This window comes from Zonotrichia leucophrys, chromosome 5 (assembly GCF_028769735.1).
Source record: "Zonotrichia leucophrys gambelii isolate GWCS_2022_RI chromosome 5, RI_Zleu_2.0, whole genome shotgun sequence".
Taxonomy (NCBI): Eukaryota; Metazoa; Chordata; class Aves; order Passeriformes; family Passerellidae; genus Zonotrichia; species Zonotrichia leucophrys.
The window spans coordinates 28,679,102-28,694,394 of record NC_088175.1 but is presented as its reverse complement, the minus strand read 5'-3'; the positions used below and the strand labels follow the sequence as shown (position 1 = coordinate 28,694,394).

General features: G+C 45.4%; 1 protein-coding gene across 4 annotated transcripts in view; it reads right to left on the bottom strand.

Annotated features, from left to right (window-relative positions):
* Positions 1-522: 522 nt before the first annotated feature.
* GALNT16 (polypeptide N-acetylgalactosaminyltransferase 16) overlaps positions 523-15,293 on the bottom strand; it is a 75,877-nt gene continuing 61,106 nt past the window's right edge. For 3 of the 4 annotated variants that reach the window (XM_064713745.1, XM_064713748.1, XM_064713747.1), the window contains exons 12-15: positions 13,782-13,865; positions 12,625-12,766; positions 11,254-11,370; positions 523-4,205 (exon numbers count right to left, since the gene is read on the bottom strand). In XM_064713745.1, the coding sequence (XP_064569815.1) occupies positions 4,068-4,205; positions 11,254-11,370; positions 12,625-12,766; positions 13,782-13,865 (481 nt within the window). In that variant the 3' untranslated portion in view covers positions 523-4,067. The remainder of the gene's footprint in view (positions 4,206-11,253; positions 11,371-12,624; positions 12,767-13,781; positions 13,866-15,293) is intronic. The other variant, XM_064713746.1, reaches the window with a different exon arrangement.

Below are 15,293 nucleotides of genomic sequence, written 5' to 3'. Positions count from 1 at the left end.
CTCTCTTTTTGTTTTAAATTATATGAGGTTAGAAAACCTTACCAGCCTCCTTGGGGAGTCACAATATTTGAAGCCCAGCAATGCATATGCTAGGAGACATCTGTGGGTGGTGATGCCTCTTTGCCCTCAAGCCAGAAGCAGAAGAAAGGTCTTTGGGAGGCTTATGTAAAAAATAGGCAGGCTGCTAGCTTAAGGAAAATATCAAGGAGGGGGTAACAGGAAGAATTAATTCCCCACAACCCCAGCTATTTCTTTCAGCTGAAAGTCAGCCCAAGAATTGCCAGGAAGGATGCCTGCCTCCCCACCCAGCTGAGAAGGACCATTCCAGTCCTTTTCAGCTGGCACACCCCTGCATGCCAGCAGCATCTCTCCTGAGGCAGCCCACACAGCCATGCAGGGACCTGCAGTCTGTGCACCTGGGAACAAACCCAGTGGGAGACAGAGCAGGCACCAGGCAAGAAAGAACACTCTTTTCCAGTAGAAGAAGCAAAGGGGAATAAGAATAGGCTGAAACACTTATTTCAAAATGGATTTTATTCCAGGCATTAAACAGATTCTGGCACATGCTTTTTTTTGAAGAAAAAGGAAAACTAATTTGGATTCCACATAAATTACATCTGGCAAAGTGCAACTTACAAGTGAGTGGGAAAAATAAACCTTTTGAATCCAATTTCTGTACAACAGTAGATTCAGCTCCTCTTAAATAAACTCCCATTGGTTCACAGCACAGGAAATTACAGGGGATGCTCTGATACAGTAACAGCTTTCTTTAAGGGTATTACCAATGCAAATTCTCTGTCTTGACAGTCTAGGGGGCTGTTTAAAATAAACAGAAAAACAAGAATGAGCAGCTGCTTGGTCTGACTGTTACATATAGTCAGTTTTCTTGAAGAAATCCTAACAGACACCTGTTACAAAACATGGCACTGGATGGACCTCGGGGAAAAAATAGAGATAACATTGTTCTTCCTTCCCTTCAGTGCAAGGGAAGTGTAGAGTATACTAATAATGAGTTTGAACAAGACTGTGTTTATTCCAAGAAGAAATTCAGTTTGCCCACACTTGACATCAGCCTTTTGTAATGTACCTCCTGTTCAGCAACTGCTAAAACACACTGGAAACCAACAGCTTCCAAAAGATGATGTGTGGGGAGGTCTGAGTTGAGCTAAAGCAATGCTTTAGCTGACAGAAGAGTGAGCAGTTGGGAGGTGACCTCAGGTGAACATGTCCAAAACCAGGTAGAATTAAAAAATGAAATTCCAAACTCCACAAGCAATTTGAGTTATTGACATCCAGCATATGTCCACCTTTGCCCTTCCTCCCCCAGGCCACAGCACCTGAAGAAGGAGTGTTCCATCTTCAGCAGCCCCAGCTTACAGCCCAGAAGGGTGCCAGTTCACGCTCTGCCAGGAGAGCAGTAGGAAAGAGGCACAAATAAATCAGCACAGCCAGTCCAGGTGTGTCTGCCCCAGGAGCAGTCAGCAACCTCCAGCACGGGGGCCAAACACACAGCCAAGGGCAGCAGCCACTGTGCTGGCAAGAGCCCTTGGCATTAGGGCTGGCCCAGAGCTTGGGGACTGTAAATAAGCAGAGCTTCTGTGGTCTGCAGCAGTCAGGAGCATTGTTTGTAGAGGAGCTGGGTCCTGGTCCCAGAGTGGTTATGAAGGAGGAACTGCAAGAAAGCTGCACACACACAGTGGGAGCAGGGAGCAAGGAGGCAGTACCTGGTAGAGGAGTGAACATGCTGTTAGCTGCAGCACAGAAGCTGCCAGAGAGTGAAATGGGGGGAGGTCAGATGGCCCACTTGGGCTGTGCTTTGATGAAAACATGTAATGCTTTCACACTTCATTGTATACAGAGCTTACAAACAGTACCTGCTCAGTGGCCCTTCATCTGTCTTTGCATAAATATTTTTCAAGTCAGGCAGGTAAAAACTTGACTGTTCCTATCTCCTACAGCATAATGATGCTATTCTGAAAGGACCATCTCCTGAAGATTCTTGTTAAAAATGCAGTAGCTAATAGGGTGGCATCTCTGCCCTCAATGGGTCTGTCTGGCCCGCTCTCATTCCATTCCTCAGCTATTTTCCTTCCTTCTCTGCCCTCTCCTAACCTCAGTGGTTCTGGCCCAAAGCATCTCTATATAGGAAAGAGAAATCACTGCAGTCAGTGCCCTCATTTCCACAGAGAAGAGCAGCTGCACCATTCTGTAAGGATCAAAAGGAACTCCCTTGTGAGTTTTCACAGTGCAGGCAGGTCATTCTTCTGGCTAATCAGGGCTGAGATGGGGATCTGATATCAAAGTGAAGGGGGAGACAGGATAAGAGCTCCTGCCACACGACGGATTTAATTTTTTTAAACCAAGAACAAAAAAACATTGTCCAGTTTTCACACTAAGCACATGCAATATACGAAGAACATTATCTGTTCTTTTGTCAAATGTTTGGGCTAATACCAAGCTAAGAGAAAGAAACCAAGCTAAGAGAAAGAATTAAAAACAGATACAAACATGATCAAAAGTAAACAGCTATTCAGAATCCAAATGAACAACCTGTTTCTTCTACACAGATCAGAAAGGATCCAGGCAAGCAACTGCCTAATGAAGATGGTCCCACCATCTGGTTCCCCTGTCAGGTTCTTGGAAAGGAGGGTTGATTTACAAAATCAGTCTCAAGAGGAAACTTTAACAGATGTAGTTAGGAGAAAGTAAAGTTGTGGGGACTTTATTTGAATAGGTGAGCATCCCTTGGCAGGTTTGAAAACCCACATGTGGCTAGAGCTGATTGGTAACTGGGAGCAGGATTTGGGATGCTAGCTAGAGACCACCAGTGCCTTTGGTATTTCCAGAACACAAAGGAGCCTCTCTCAGGGCAGCCCTACACTGTGGCAGCATTTGTGCAGGGGGCAGTTTCAGCTTCACCAGCTAACCTCTCCCCAGGGTGCTCATCAGGAAGAGAGGGGGGTGTCAAAAGTAGAGCAGCCCCAAGCCTTTTGGGGTTTTGTCTTTCTCAAAGAGAGAAGGAAAAGCAACTAGACAAGGGAGTGGGTGGTTTGTCACGCCAGGCTCTGTTCACAGGGGCTGTGCAGAGCTGGGGAGACAAGCATGAGAAGTGTGGCCCTGCCCAGCCAGCAGCAAGAAGTCTGCTATGGCCCCTTCTGTCTCTCACAGTGGGGATCTGGGTGGGCTCCTGCCACAGCCTGAGCCATGTGCAGCACCTCTGTCTGCGTGTGCTGCCCACCACCTTTGGGCAGTGGCTGGCAGCACCAGGAAGAGCAGCCAGAGAACAGCCCCAGCTCCCCTAACATCCCCAGGGGCTGGCCCCTGTCTCTGGCTCCACCAGAACATGGTACCCTGAACCTGTAGGATTGGGCCACTCTTGGAGGCAGGGCTGGCCTTCCACACATAAAAAAGCTGGAAGGAAGACTTCAACAGGGAATAGTCCCTGAAACAATCCCTGGTTAGGCTGGTAAAACAGTGTCCCTTTTCAATCTCTCTTGTCAGCACTGCCCAGCCTCAGCAGAGGAAGGAATGGGCCCACCAAAAAGAGGTGACAAACCTGCCCCCAGGATCTGCTAGCTCCTTCCCAGCCTCTCCACTGATCATGATGACTCTTCTGGACAGTCCTCACTGAGAGACATATAGGTGCATGACATTAGAGCAAAAAGCCAGGGAAGCCAAAGAGCTACCAGTGTTTGTACAAGCATAGCCTAAGCTGCTGGACTGAAGGTTGTGGACTCTGGATGCAGAGAAAGGAAAGGATGGGGAGAGCTGCAAGTATTGGGCTGGGTCCTCCTCCATCTCTAGGTGCAGCTGCGCACAGGCATCAGCTACAAAGGAGAACTTAAGACAAAAGATGGGAAGATTTTGACAACTGTCCTGATTGCTCTCACCCCCAGCTTCTTCTCTGAAAATCTCAAAACCATCAAGTGCTCAGCTGAAGTGGTGGCTTACTGATGAGCACAATGAAAACATTTAGGGTCAGACATACAAAACCATTCCTGCCTCCCTGATCCCCTCTGCTCCCAAAGTCTCATGCACAATGAAACAAGGAGATCTCTGTGCTACCATCATGTTGCTTGTAGCAGCTCCCACTGTTGGCCAGGTACACCTGCTTGGCAGGGGCTGGTCACCACTCTTCCAGTCTGGTTTTCCAGGCAGAGACCGCTGACAAAGTGTTGAATGAAACTGCCTTTCATCTTCCACTTCTGTGAGAAGACAGAAAAAACAGGATGTTACTTCCATTCCCCAACAGAACTGTGACTTCAAGTTGAGGGTAATCCCAAGTCAATTCCAACAGCTGGGGAAAATGAAAATCTGGGCACAGGGCAGCATCTCTAAATCACTGAGCTCCTGTACTAACAATAACTGCAGTTAGGTAGGGTTGGGGTTTAGCTGAGTTACAGGGCTGGATGCTCAGAAGCATCTAGAAAGCAAACAAAACTAGTGGTCACAGCACCAAGCTCGGGCTGAATTCAAGAGGCACCTGGACAATGCTCCCAGGCACATGATGTGACTCTTGGGGTGTCCTGTGATGGGCCAGGAACTGAATTCAGTGATCCAGATGGGTCTCTTCCAACCCAGTGTATTCTATGATTGTGTGATGCTTTCAACACAAAAATCAGCAAGCAATGGCATTTTTAAAGCACATTATAGTCACAATTTCTGGGTCATTCTCTGTCCTGGACACCAAGATACCCACCAAAACTTGAAACCCTCCTATGGTTGCTTCCCAGTCCAGGGAAAGCAAAGCACTGACATGCCTCCCAACAGTGAAAGCAACCTGTCCATATAAAGCAAGAATCACACTTCCTAATGTTTGACTGGATCTCTCTCTTATCCATTGTTCCCTCATCTGTTCTTTCATCAAATTCAAAAGGTCTCATATACAACCTTTTCCTGAAGGTCCACTTTGGCTGTGCTACTGACCAGGAACCAAGAACAAGTCCTAACCTTGAATTTAAAATTCTGCTGGGAAAGGGCTGTACCTTCCATCCCTGCTGGAAAAAAACCCAAACTGGGAACACTGTGAATGATAATGAAAAGTAGAAATGAGTCTGTGGATTTGGGATCTCCCAGATGAGGCAGTATAATTCATCTCCAGTGGGGCACAGCTGAGCTCAACAGGTTGAGAAGACTGAGGGGTCCAGGCTCCAGGGACCTTCCCTTTATTCTTTTCAGTCACAAAGATGACCTAGTTAGAATTGTGGTCTGAGTGCTCAGTCAGTAAAGAGCTCAGGAATATTATGAGGATGTTTTGGCTAACTCATGAGACTGATGAAGAAAAAGAAACAGTTTGACAATACTGATGGACTTCAAGAATATTGCAGAAAAGATATGCAATGGAATTTTAGAATTTCCTGCAATATCTGGACAATGTCAAAACCTACAAACATTTTAATTCTTGGGTAGCATAGCAAAAGGACTGCCACATGCTGTGTGGTTTCAGATATTCAGTTATGTTCACATATTGCTGGCAGCTGCTATGTGTCTTGGAGGGCAGGGCAGTTGCAAAGCCCACAGTAATCTGTTGCTCCTGTATCACATATTTCATCAAGTCTAAATACCAGAGGCAGCATCAATTTGCAGTATTGCCAGCCCTGTCTGACAGGACAACACTAAAGAAGAGCTGTTTGTGCAGCAGGAAGAAGCTGATTTTAACGGAGGAGGGGGCAGAGGAATGCAGTGATGATGGACAGGAAGATACAATGCAGTCTTTGCACTACAATGCCCTCACCAGCTGCTGCAACTCATTGCCTACACAGGTCCCAGAGCCATCTGGCTCCCATCTGGCAGAAGCCTCCCTACGAAGAGCTGAGGAAGAGTTAATATCATGCAGCAGCAGCTGTAATGATGGAGTGCAAAGGAGGGGGTCTCTCCCCCTGCAAGCTGTGCTCTGTGCCTGGCTGGTGCCATTGCTGCACAACAGCCTCCCCAGCAGCGTCTCCCAGTGCCACAGACACCCCACTGAAGAGCCTCTTGACCTTCTCCAAAACACACCTACTTCCCTGCCCTCCACTTTCCCACCACCTCTGTATTTGTGAATCCTCACTCTCCATGTTCCACTGTGCATGTGTGAGAGGAAGCTGCCAGCTGCCTCTCCCACACACCCCACAGCTCACCAAAGACCCTGCTGCAAAAGAATATGCTGAGATTTGAGATGGAGGACAAGGCCAATTAGCAAGAGGCACTGGTTTTCTTCTTTCTTAGCACCACTGGAGGCTTGCTCAAATTACTCCTTCAGAGGAGAGCCCTGCTCCTGTGGCAGCCATCCCTGCAGAGCAGGTACCCACTGTGACAGGGAGAGTCTGCAGCAACAGGCTCATCAGGACAGCAGCAAACACTCCCCAGAGCACATCTACTGCTGCTAACAAAATCAATCAGCTTCTCAGTGAGCCACACCACTGGAAAGCCCAGCATGTCAAGCCACCCCAGATCTTTTTGTTCAAAGTAAAGTGGGGTGGGATGGGGAAGGGAAGGAGGAGAGGGCAAGAGTTGAAGGTGAGGCTCATCTGGGCTGTGGGGAGGTGCCATGTATGTAGCTGTTATAAAGCACACCCACAGTAAAAGCCAAAGTAGGGCTCCTCATCTCAAATACATGGGTTACCAGAATGACAAATTTTACCTATTCTGATCACACACTCTGCTTTTCTGCCCTTCATGAGATACCAGAGCAACTCACCTGACTTCACCTGAACTTTTCACAAGGCCTGACTGCAGACCACAGGACTACCAAAGACAGCCCAACATCCTCCCCTGCAGGTACACAGGATATCTCAGAGCTCCCAGGAGGGTGGGCAGTGGCAATGGATGGAAACAGGAACCAGGACACTCATCTCCCACTGTCAGCCACCTCAGAAAGGAGCCATTTAGTCTAAACCAGTTACCCGGTGACAGAGTTATGGAGGGGTCCCATAGGGACAAGCCCCTTCTGGGAGGGCCCAGCTTTCTCACAGACCACAAGGGAAGCTTAGACTCGTAAGTTTTAAATGACAGCAGTAATGACCACCTTTAGCAAAAAAAAAAACAAAAACAGAGTAGACACCTCCTGCATACAGGGAGTAGTCTCTTCTCCTACACCCAGACATTATGACTGGACTGTACGTGGAAGGAAAGCTTTTGGAAGATACAGGCATTGCACAATCTGAGAAATTTTGGCTTGAAAATCTTCTTTGGTCTCCCTTTCTTGTACAATGGAGATAGTACAGTTTACTGGTCAGAGTAGGTTTGGAGTGAAGATGGAGGAAGAAAAAAAAGAAACCATTTTTTCTTTGAAATATTGTGTTTTGATCCTCTTCCCCAGTGTCAACTCAAAATTCCCCCCAGTTTTTTTGAGTATCTCTCCCTCCGTCTTTTTTATCTATCATTTCAAATTGGTTTTAGGTGGCTGGATAGAAGCATTCCACATGCAATAACTAAGAGAAAAGTCAGAAATAGCCAGTCTTCTTCTATCCAATATATACAAGAGCTGAAATTGTTTACACTAGTTTAATTTTTCAGGGTAATCAAAAGGTTTCTTTTAACCCCCAGTAATCCAGGTAGTGCAGGGTTTCTCTCCAAACCCTAACTGTGAAACAATGGAATTGGCCAAGTTCAGGAGGCACAGCTGAGAAAGGCAAATTTTGCTCATGAGGACTGAGATGCTTCAAACAGAAATGTATGGAGAGCTGATAAGTGGACTAGCCAAGGATGCTGTAAGTTGTAATTGACTGTATTTGCAGAGCCATGGGCAGCCTGAAGCTGGTCTTGAACACTAAATTTTAAATACACAAGCAGAGACAGAAGATGGAAAAGTTCACATCAGCATCCAGCAAGTACTGTCTTCCTTTGAGCACTTAAATTTGTAAAACTAAATCACAACTAAGAGAAACTCTTGTCTCCTAAAAACTACTTTCAAGGTATGGCACATTGCCAGTATTGTTTTACCTGCTTATTGTCATGAAGGTGCTGAGTCAGACAGGCTTTCTCTGCTTTTCTGTTTGGATACTCTATATAAAGTTGCATTCATCTTCAGGTAAAATTCACTGAGAAGTAAAGTGGGAAACATTTCCCAATGGCATACAAAGGGACACAGGATTTCAAATAGTGTTTGTCTCACAAGAACACTTAGTGTCCTCATTTTCAGGCTGAGGTCACATTCCTTCAGAACATTTTAATGAAATATAGCTGTTTAATAGGATTTCTCAGCATTTCTTGTTCTGTTGGGAAAAATTGTGCCAATGTTTCTCATTTTCATTCTCTTGTTTTAGAGTCTGACTCTCACTTTGCCTTCTATTTGTCCTCGCTATAACACAAATTAAAACACCACTCCTACTGTCAGTCAGAGCCAAAAACAAAGCTGAAGGCAATAATTTATTGTGCACTCAACTAAAAACGCTATTCTCCAAATAACATTATGGATAACATCCATCTGCTTTGAAATCTAGTTCTGATTATGCAGAATAGCTTTTGGCTGGTCTTCTGCTAGCAGTGCCAGCTGTTGCTGTTGAATGATCAACAGGATCATGTTGCCAAATAGATTTCATTTCTGGTTTCTTTCAGCCCAAGGGAGTCTGAGAGCACCAAAAATCATCTGAAGTGTGACTATTGTCTCATATCCTCCTGCTTAAAAATTCTAGACTTATTTTGAGGTAATAGTCTAAACACAAATCACAATACTCTAAAGTCTCTGCTAGAGTATTACCTATATGTCAAATGGACTGGTTTGAGTACTCAAAATTAACAAAAAATTATCTGTCCTTGGGACATGCTTAATGCAGAACAGCTGTGTAGCATGGGGACAGCTCCAGCATGTTTGAAGGCAGAAACCAACTTTAGGAGTTGTGTGATGCTGTCATAATGATCTAACCAATCTACTCCTGGGACACTAAAAACCAAAGCTACCACATATACCATCTTTTGTCAGAAATGTTGCTTTTTCATGACTCAGACACAGACATGAAATCTACATCCAGAAAAATCCAAACATCTTTCACCACAGATCTCTGATGACAGTGACAGGAAAGATGTTCAAAGCTGGACTTCCATTATTTAGGATGCTGTATGTGTGATGTGTGTGATGCAAGGTGCCCACGCTCACCCTCCTCCACTCAGACCACACCACATACTCAGGGCTCTTACTTGTCATTTCCAGCTCTGCAAAGGAGCTCAGCTGCCCTCCCTCCACCCAGCTCCTCTGACTTTCTGAGAAGCTCACTTGAACTGAGAAGTGGGTACACTCACGCACAGTTTGGCAGCACTGCTCTCCCCCAGCACTTGCACTTTGGGCTGTGAGTATCCGTGGGGAGACAAGGCAAGCTGCAGGGCAGCTGAGGGAATTTGTTCCTTCCAGCTTTGCTCTTTCTTGGAAATCAACCTCTCAAATATCAGGAGGAGAGAGAAAGGAATAGTTTACAAGATGACTGACTTCTAGCTAATTAAAATCCAATGTCAGTGTTAACAACAATTACTGCTGTGTTTATGAAAGAAAAGAACCATAACAACATTCCCTAGGAACATAACAAACTTGAGCATTGCAAGTAAAATTGGCTTTATAAGCAGAAATTTGAAATGGGAGTTTGGGACTACAAAAACGACCCAAATGTTTAAGAACATTTAAACTCAAATTACATTAAAAATTCAAATGCACCTCTCCCACTTCACTCCACCTTATCCATTCAGTTGCAAGGCAGTTAGAATGGCAGCTGTAATTCAAATCAGTCTCTAATTATTTGAAATGCTTAAACAAAATCCTTGCTTAGAGTCAGTTGGTTAAATCATCTGCTAGGTCGAGTCCTTGGTGTAAGTGCAGTTTGCTCACATAAGGTAATGGAAAACAACAGCTCACACTCTTAAGTGTGTGTATGTCTTTATAATGAGCCTGTAAATAATCAACACGTCAAGACTCAATAAATCCTATTCCAGCAGCAGAATAAGCCTGCTTGTGTTACTGTGAATTAATCTCTCTTCTGGCTTCTGATGCAGCCTGTCTCCACCCTCCTTGAGGGACCCTTGTCCTTCCATGACAGAGGAAGCAGGGAAAGGCAGCTGATTTTGGCAGCTGCTGAAGTCCTCTCTGCTGCCAGGGAAGAAAATACTGTGAAGCACATAAGGAGAAACTGAGTGACCTAATTACACAGCAATGGCATGAGTGATTGCCAACAAGAAAAAGGAGCAGGCAAGCACAGCCCACCTGGGATACCCTTGCAGATTAATCCAAACTCAGAGTTTTCCCAGTGTATTCATGGTGACAACTCTTCAAGGCATTTCTGCATTAACCAACCCTCCACAGGTCTACACAGGTTTTCCATAAATGGGCAGGACTGAATTTCAGTGCTTTCTTTCAGGAAAAACTAATTTCAAGGATTCATATAGTATTAGAAAGTACTGAAAAAATAAAATGCTGATGAGAACTTGTCAAAGCTGAGCTGTCTTCTACATTTGGGCTATCAAAACAACAGACATGTCAGAAAGCCGAGTCAGCACAGCCTTAGATGACAGAAAACTTGTTCTCTCTTGCTGTAGAGGGAAGCATGGGAACTTGGAATGAAACAAGTCCAATCTGCTGTCTGCCACGGTTGTGTTGCTCCCTTTTGTGCTTTGCCCAGTTCTGATAAAAAGACATCACATCTCTGCTGAGGGCACCCCAGCCATTGCAGAGGCCATCCCTTAGCTAGTGTTGAAGGCAAAAGGACTGATTTGTCCTGACAGATCAGGGATGCACATGTTGGAAACAGCACAAGTCAAAGAGCTGCATTTTGTTGGGAACATTGCTGCTGTGTATTTTTCCTCTAGGGAGCAGTTCAGGTGGAACATGCAGTGCTTTATGTCAGACAGTATCTCTTAAATGAGTTACATGCACTCAGTTTTAAAGGTCTGCTCAGCATGTCCAAAGACAGCACAAAGAATACAGGTATCTCACTTCAAATTAAATAACCAAATGATAGCACATACCACCCTTCCCTTAGGTATCCCAACGCAGTTGCCACACCTACCTCTCTTTGGTGCTATGCTTCACCCATGCACCAATCTGGCTGCACATAAACTCACCCAAGAAGCAAAGCTGGGGTGCTGCTGAGCTGGAGCCAGCCCTGCTGCCGAGGGCCCAGGCAGAGCACACACCCACACACTGCACCTCCTGCTTGGTCACACACTCTCTCATGCATCCAAGCTTACAAAACACACCAGAGAGGGAGATGCAGAAGATGGGAAGGACTTGAATGTGCTTTGGTAGTGCTGGGTTTGCCCCTGCTGAGAGAGAGGTGCACAGTTACCCACCTGTCTGCCGTCTTTTTGACTGCAAGCTTCCAGTGTGATTTGAGAACCAGTAGAGAAGGAGGCAATGGAAAGACACTTGTCCTGCTGTCTAATTAAAGGGTCACTGAATATCCACTCCTTTGGAATAAGAAAAAGGAAGGTTAGATTAGGATCCCAACAGTGATCAGATGAGGGAGAGAGAGCTTCTTGTATCAAATATTTTAAAAACCTCCATCTTTTATTCTCTTCCTACAAAAGGCTCCCTGGGAAGCACCTACCACAGCAGATGTCACTTGATCAGAAGTTTATGCTCAGGCTTGGTGCATCATCACCATTTCAAAGTCTGCAGCTGACTCCCCTCACTATCTGAGGTGCCTGATTAACCCATGATCCCATGCAATTCTCTGCTCTGCAGCTCTACAAAGCAAGGTGCCCTGACATACATGATGTGCAACTGCTTCTGCATATTTTACACACCAGATATGTTCTCTAACAGGTATCTGGGACCTATAAATTGTTAAGCAAAGCAGAACACATGCAAGCATATCCATATATCACCAGCATGCATAAGGGACATGTTGATTAATGTTTTCCTTCCTCTGACTAGATGAATACCTGATCCAATCAAATGTTACTACTATACTTTCCCCAAGGAAGAGATACAAAATGCAGTAGGTTTCAAAGATTTCAGATGGTAATGACACAGACCAATGAGTCAGGCTGAATGGCACACTGAATGCTGGCTGCAAACTAGTTTCCAATTGTTAACAGATGTGCATATGTGATAACAGATGCGAGTATGTATTTTCTGGCATAAAATACCCTACTGTGACCCTTAACTTTCTCAAGCTGCTCCCAGTCACCAACAGAGAGTCTGAGTGCAGATCTTCAGCTTGTATATACCATCACAGCTCCACTGCAGTTAGGAGAACTGCACCACATTACTGCCACTGGGGTCAGCTATCTAATTTCTATTTGTGCTTTATACTGGAACACATCTGCAATACAGCACAATTCAAGTCATCTGCAGCTACAACTGAGCTGGCAGAGCAAGGAATGCTGCTAATCCCAAAAAATCTCATACCCACATGCCAGGGTAGTAGCCACACACAGCCCCAAAATGATTCTCAATGAGTCTGTCACTCCCTGAGCATCTGAGCACCTGTTGTCCCTGGGAGATGAAAAACTTCACATTCTATGCCTGACTGCTGAGTCTGTTGAGCCAACAGAGCTCTGAGAAACGGGCTTCTTTTTCTGCTTACTACTGAAATCTTTACAGGGTCATATTCCTCCTTCCTTCACCTCCATATCAACCCACCAAGACCAGAGATGCCTCTTCATTCAGGTAATTAAAAGGGAAGGAGCAAACCAGCAAACTGAAGCCTGCCTTACCTGAGAGACAGGTGGATTGTTCACTGACCCTTTACAGTTTCCCATGCCAGCCAACACAGTCCCTGTGGTATCCTGTGCCTGAGACTCCAGACAGTTTCCTCCTTGTCTAATTATTCCTGGAATCAACTCTTTTTCAGGAATCCTTGAAATAAAATGACAGTTGCATAGTACTTCATACTAGAAGTGACCAAATTACTTCCACATTTATAAGGGCTTAATTGGCCCGACTGAACACAGTTCCCTATATTTGACAGAAAATGAACAATATCATGCTGTCCACTGGAAATATCTGGAGGAGGCAAAAATCAAGGGAGAACTTGGTCAGAGGACTAGTACTTTTGTTTCAGAAGGCATACCAAGCTCTTTAGGGGTACCCTAAGCAGTTTCATGTTATGATTCTGAAATTCTGAAAGAGGCTGTTTCCAGCAAAAAGCCATATCCACACTGATTTGCTCTGCTTCTTCCTCCCCCCTTTCCAGTCTTCTCCCCAGCTAACACATATTCTTGCCTCATTGGTAGGAATGCAGGAAAGATCTGTCAAGGCCAGACTGCAGCTGGATGTTTCAGCCTCCACTCACAGCCACAGACGGAGGTGTAAACATGTGTTGCCCTTCCTGAGCTATGCACATGTGTGCTGGTTTGCACATGCCAACAACACAGCTCTATCCAGGCTGCCTCCCAGCTGGGCAAGGACACAACACTTCTGTGTCCTGACCCAGGGCAGGGGAAGCCACAGGAACAGCTGGTTCTGGCATTCCTTAGAGCCTTCTCTGAACCACCCAAACCCCTGCACTACGGCTGTCCAGCTCTACATGGCTCAACTCCCTCCAGACTGAGCATCCAATGGGCAGAGACCAAGTCAAAACTGGGAGGGGTGTAGTGGACTGGCTCTTGTCTCCACCCTACATTCTGAAACCGCCACTGTTGCACATCTCCAAGGGACAGCTGTGTGGGGCAGAACAGAAGGCAGACCTTTTGCAGAGCTGTGACAATACAAGCCAAGAAAACACAGGAGGTTTCTCACCGAAAAGAAGAACAGAAAAAACCTTTTCCAAGCATAAGTCTCTCTTTTGCCCACTGCTGTCAAGGCTCACGTTTCCATTGTGACCCACTTCCCAAACCCCTCAGAGATTTCTACAAGCAAAGAACTGACTCACTTGAGCTCAGGGTAGACGTTCTCCAGATACCACTGGAAGGATTTACAGTTCAGTTTGTGTCGCAACTCCACTCGGTCTGCAACGCTGGAAACACAGGCAGTTTGCTGAGGATAAGGCAGTGAACAGGAGGGAGGGGAACCATGAACACTGGCCAGGAGGTTTGGGGGAAATTACATTACTTTTTGCCATTACTCATTCTCCCACATAACTGTTGCTGGTTTCAGAGCACTGGCAGTGACCTGAGGTGAAGACGAGGAGAGAGGCAAGTGGCAGGGAATAGAAATGGAAAGCAAACACCTTCAGAGAGCTGTTCTTGCACTTCCTTTGGCTCAGGGCAATGGCAGGGCCCAGGTCCTACCTCATTAAATAATACATTGCAGTAAAACTGCCGTAAGATCAGGAAAGTGTTTGTGCCTCTGGGTGTCCCTGTAGAGGCATACCATGAAACCTGCACAACAATCAGCTGCTGAAAAGGCCCAGAAAGCGTTTGTGCTCAGGTACATTCAGATGATTCATCCATGTGTGCTAAAACATGTCTCTAGCTCATGGCAGCAGGTCTAAGCTGAGGTTGGAGAACTGAGACCTGAAGAATTTAATTATTTATTCTTAACCAGTTTGGGGAGAGGGTGGGAGTAAAAGGGGACATTAACTCAACATCTCAGAAGCTGTCTGCTGTGGCAGTCCTGCTGATTTGTCTGGCTTTAGCTGGCTGAAGAAGAGGATTTCCCTCCAGCAGTCCTACTGAGCAGTGAAACCAGGAACTCTTGTCTTTAAGCTATAATACTACAATTGTGTGTTGGGAAGGAATTTCAGTGATACCTGTGTACCTGTCCATCCTCAGCCCACAGAGGCCACTGTACATATACATGAGGTCATATACCTCAGGGGAACGTTCTGAGATTTTATATCCACACTGGAATTGAGGGGAAGGAGGGTCCATTTTAGGGCCAATTGTCAGTGATGGTATCAAAGGTATTTGCACACTAAAATCTAAACTTAATGCAGGTTCACAGAGCTGTTACTACAGGAGATTACCTGAAGTCTTATGCTCTGCTCCAGCTTTTATTCAGCCAATGCTGCCAGTAAAGTCACTAGGAAGTCTGTGCAAACAAGAACTGCAGATTTTGCCACTACAACACATGAGCAATAGATCCACACACAATATGCAATAGTCTGTTTCCTTCACAAGCAGCAGGGTTACTTGCTATGTGGTCCCAAGTCCAGCTGCTGCAGTCAGCTCAAGGACTGATAAATTAGGTAGGCAAAGCTATTTTTATGAAGATATGTAATGCATCATGATAATAAAGCAAAGTGTACAGGAATAAAAGTGACCTGGTTATCATAAATAAGTAGGAGATGCATCATTATCCTGTGCAAACACATTTGAGATACAACCACATTTGCCAGGTCCCTACACTGATACAACAATAGCCTTTTGTTCAGTGGCAGATAAAACCCACAGAAATGCAGCACTCCTGGGATCTTTACATTTATTTGGGAGTCATTGGGAGT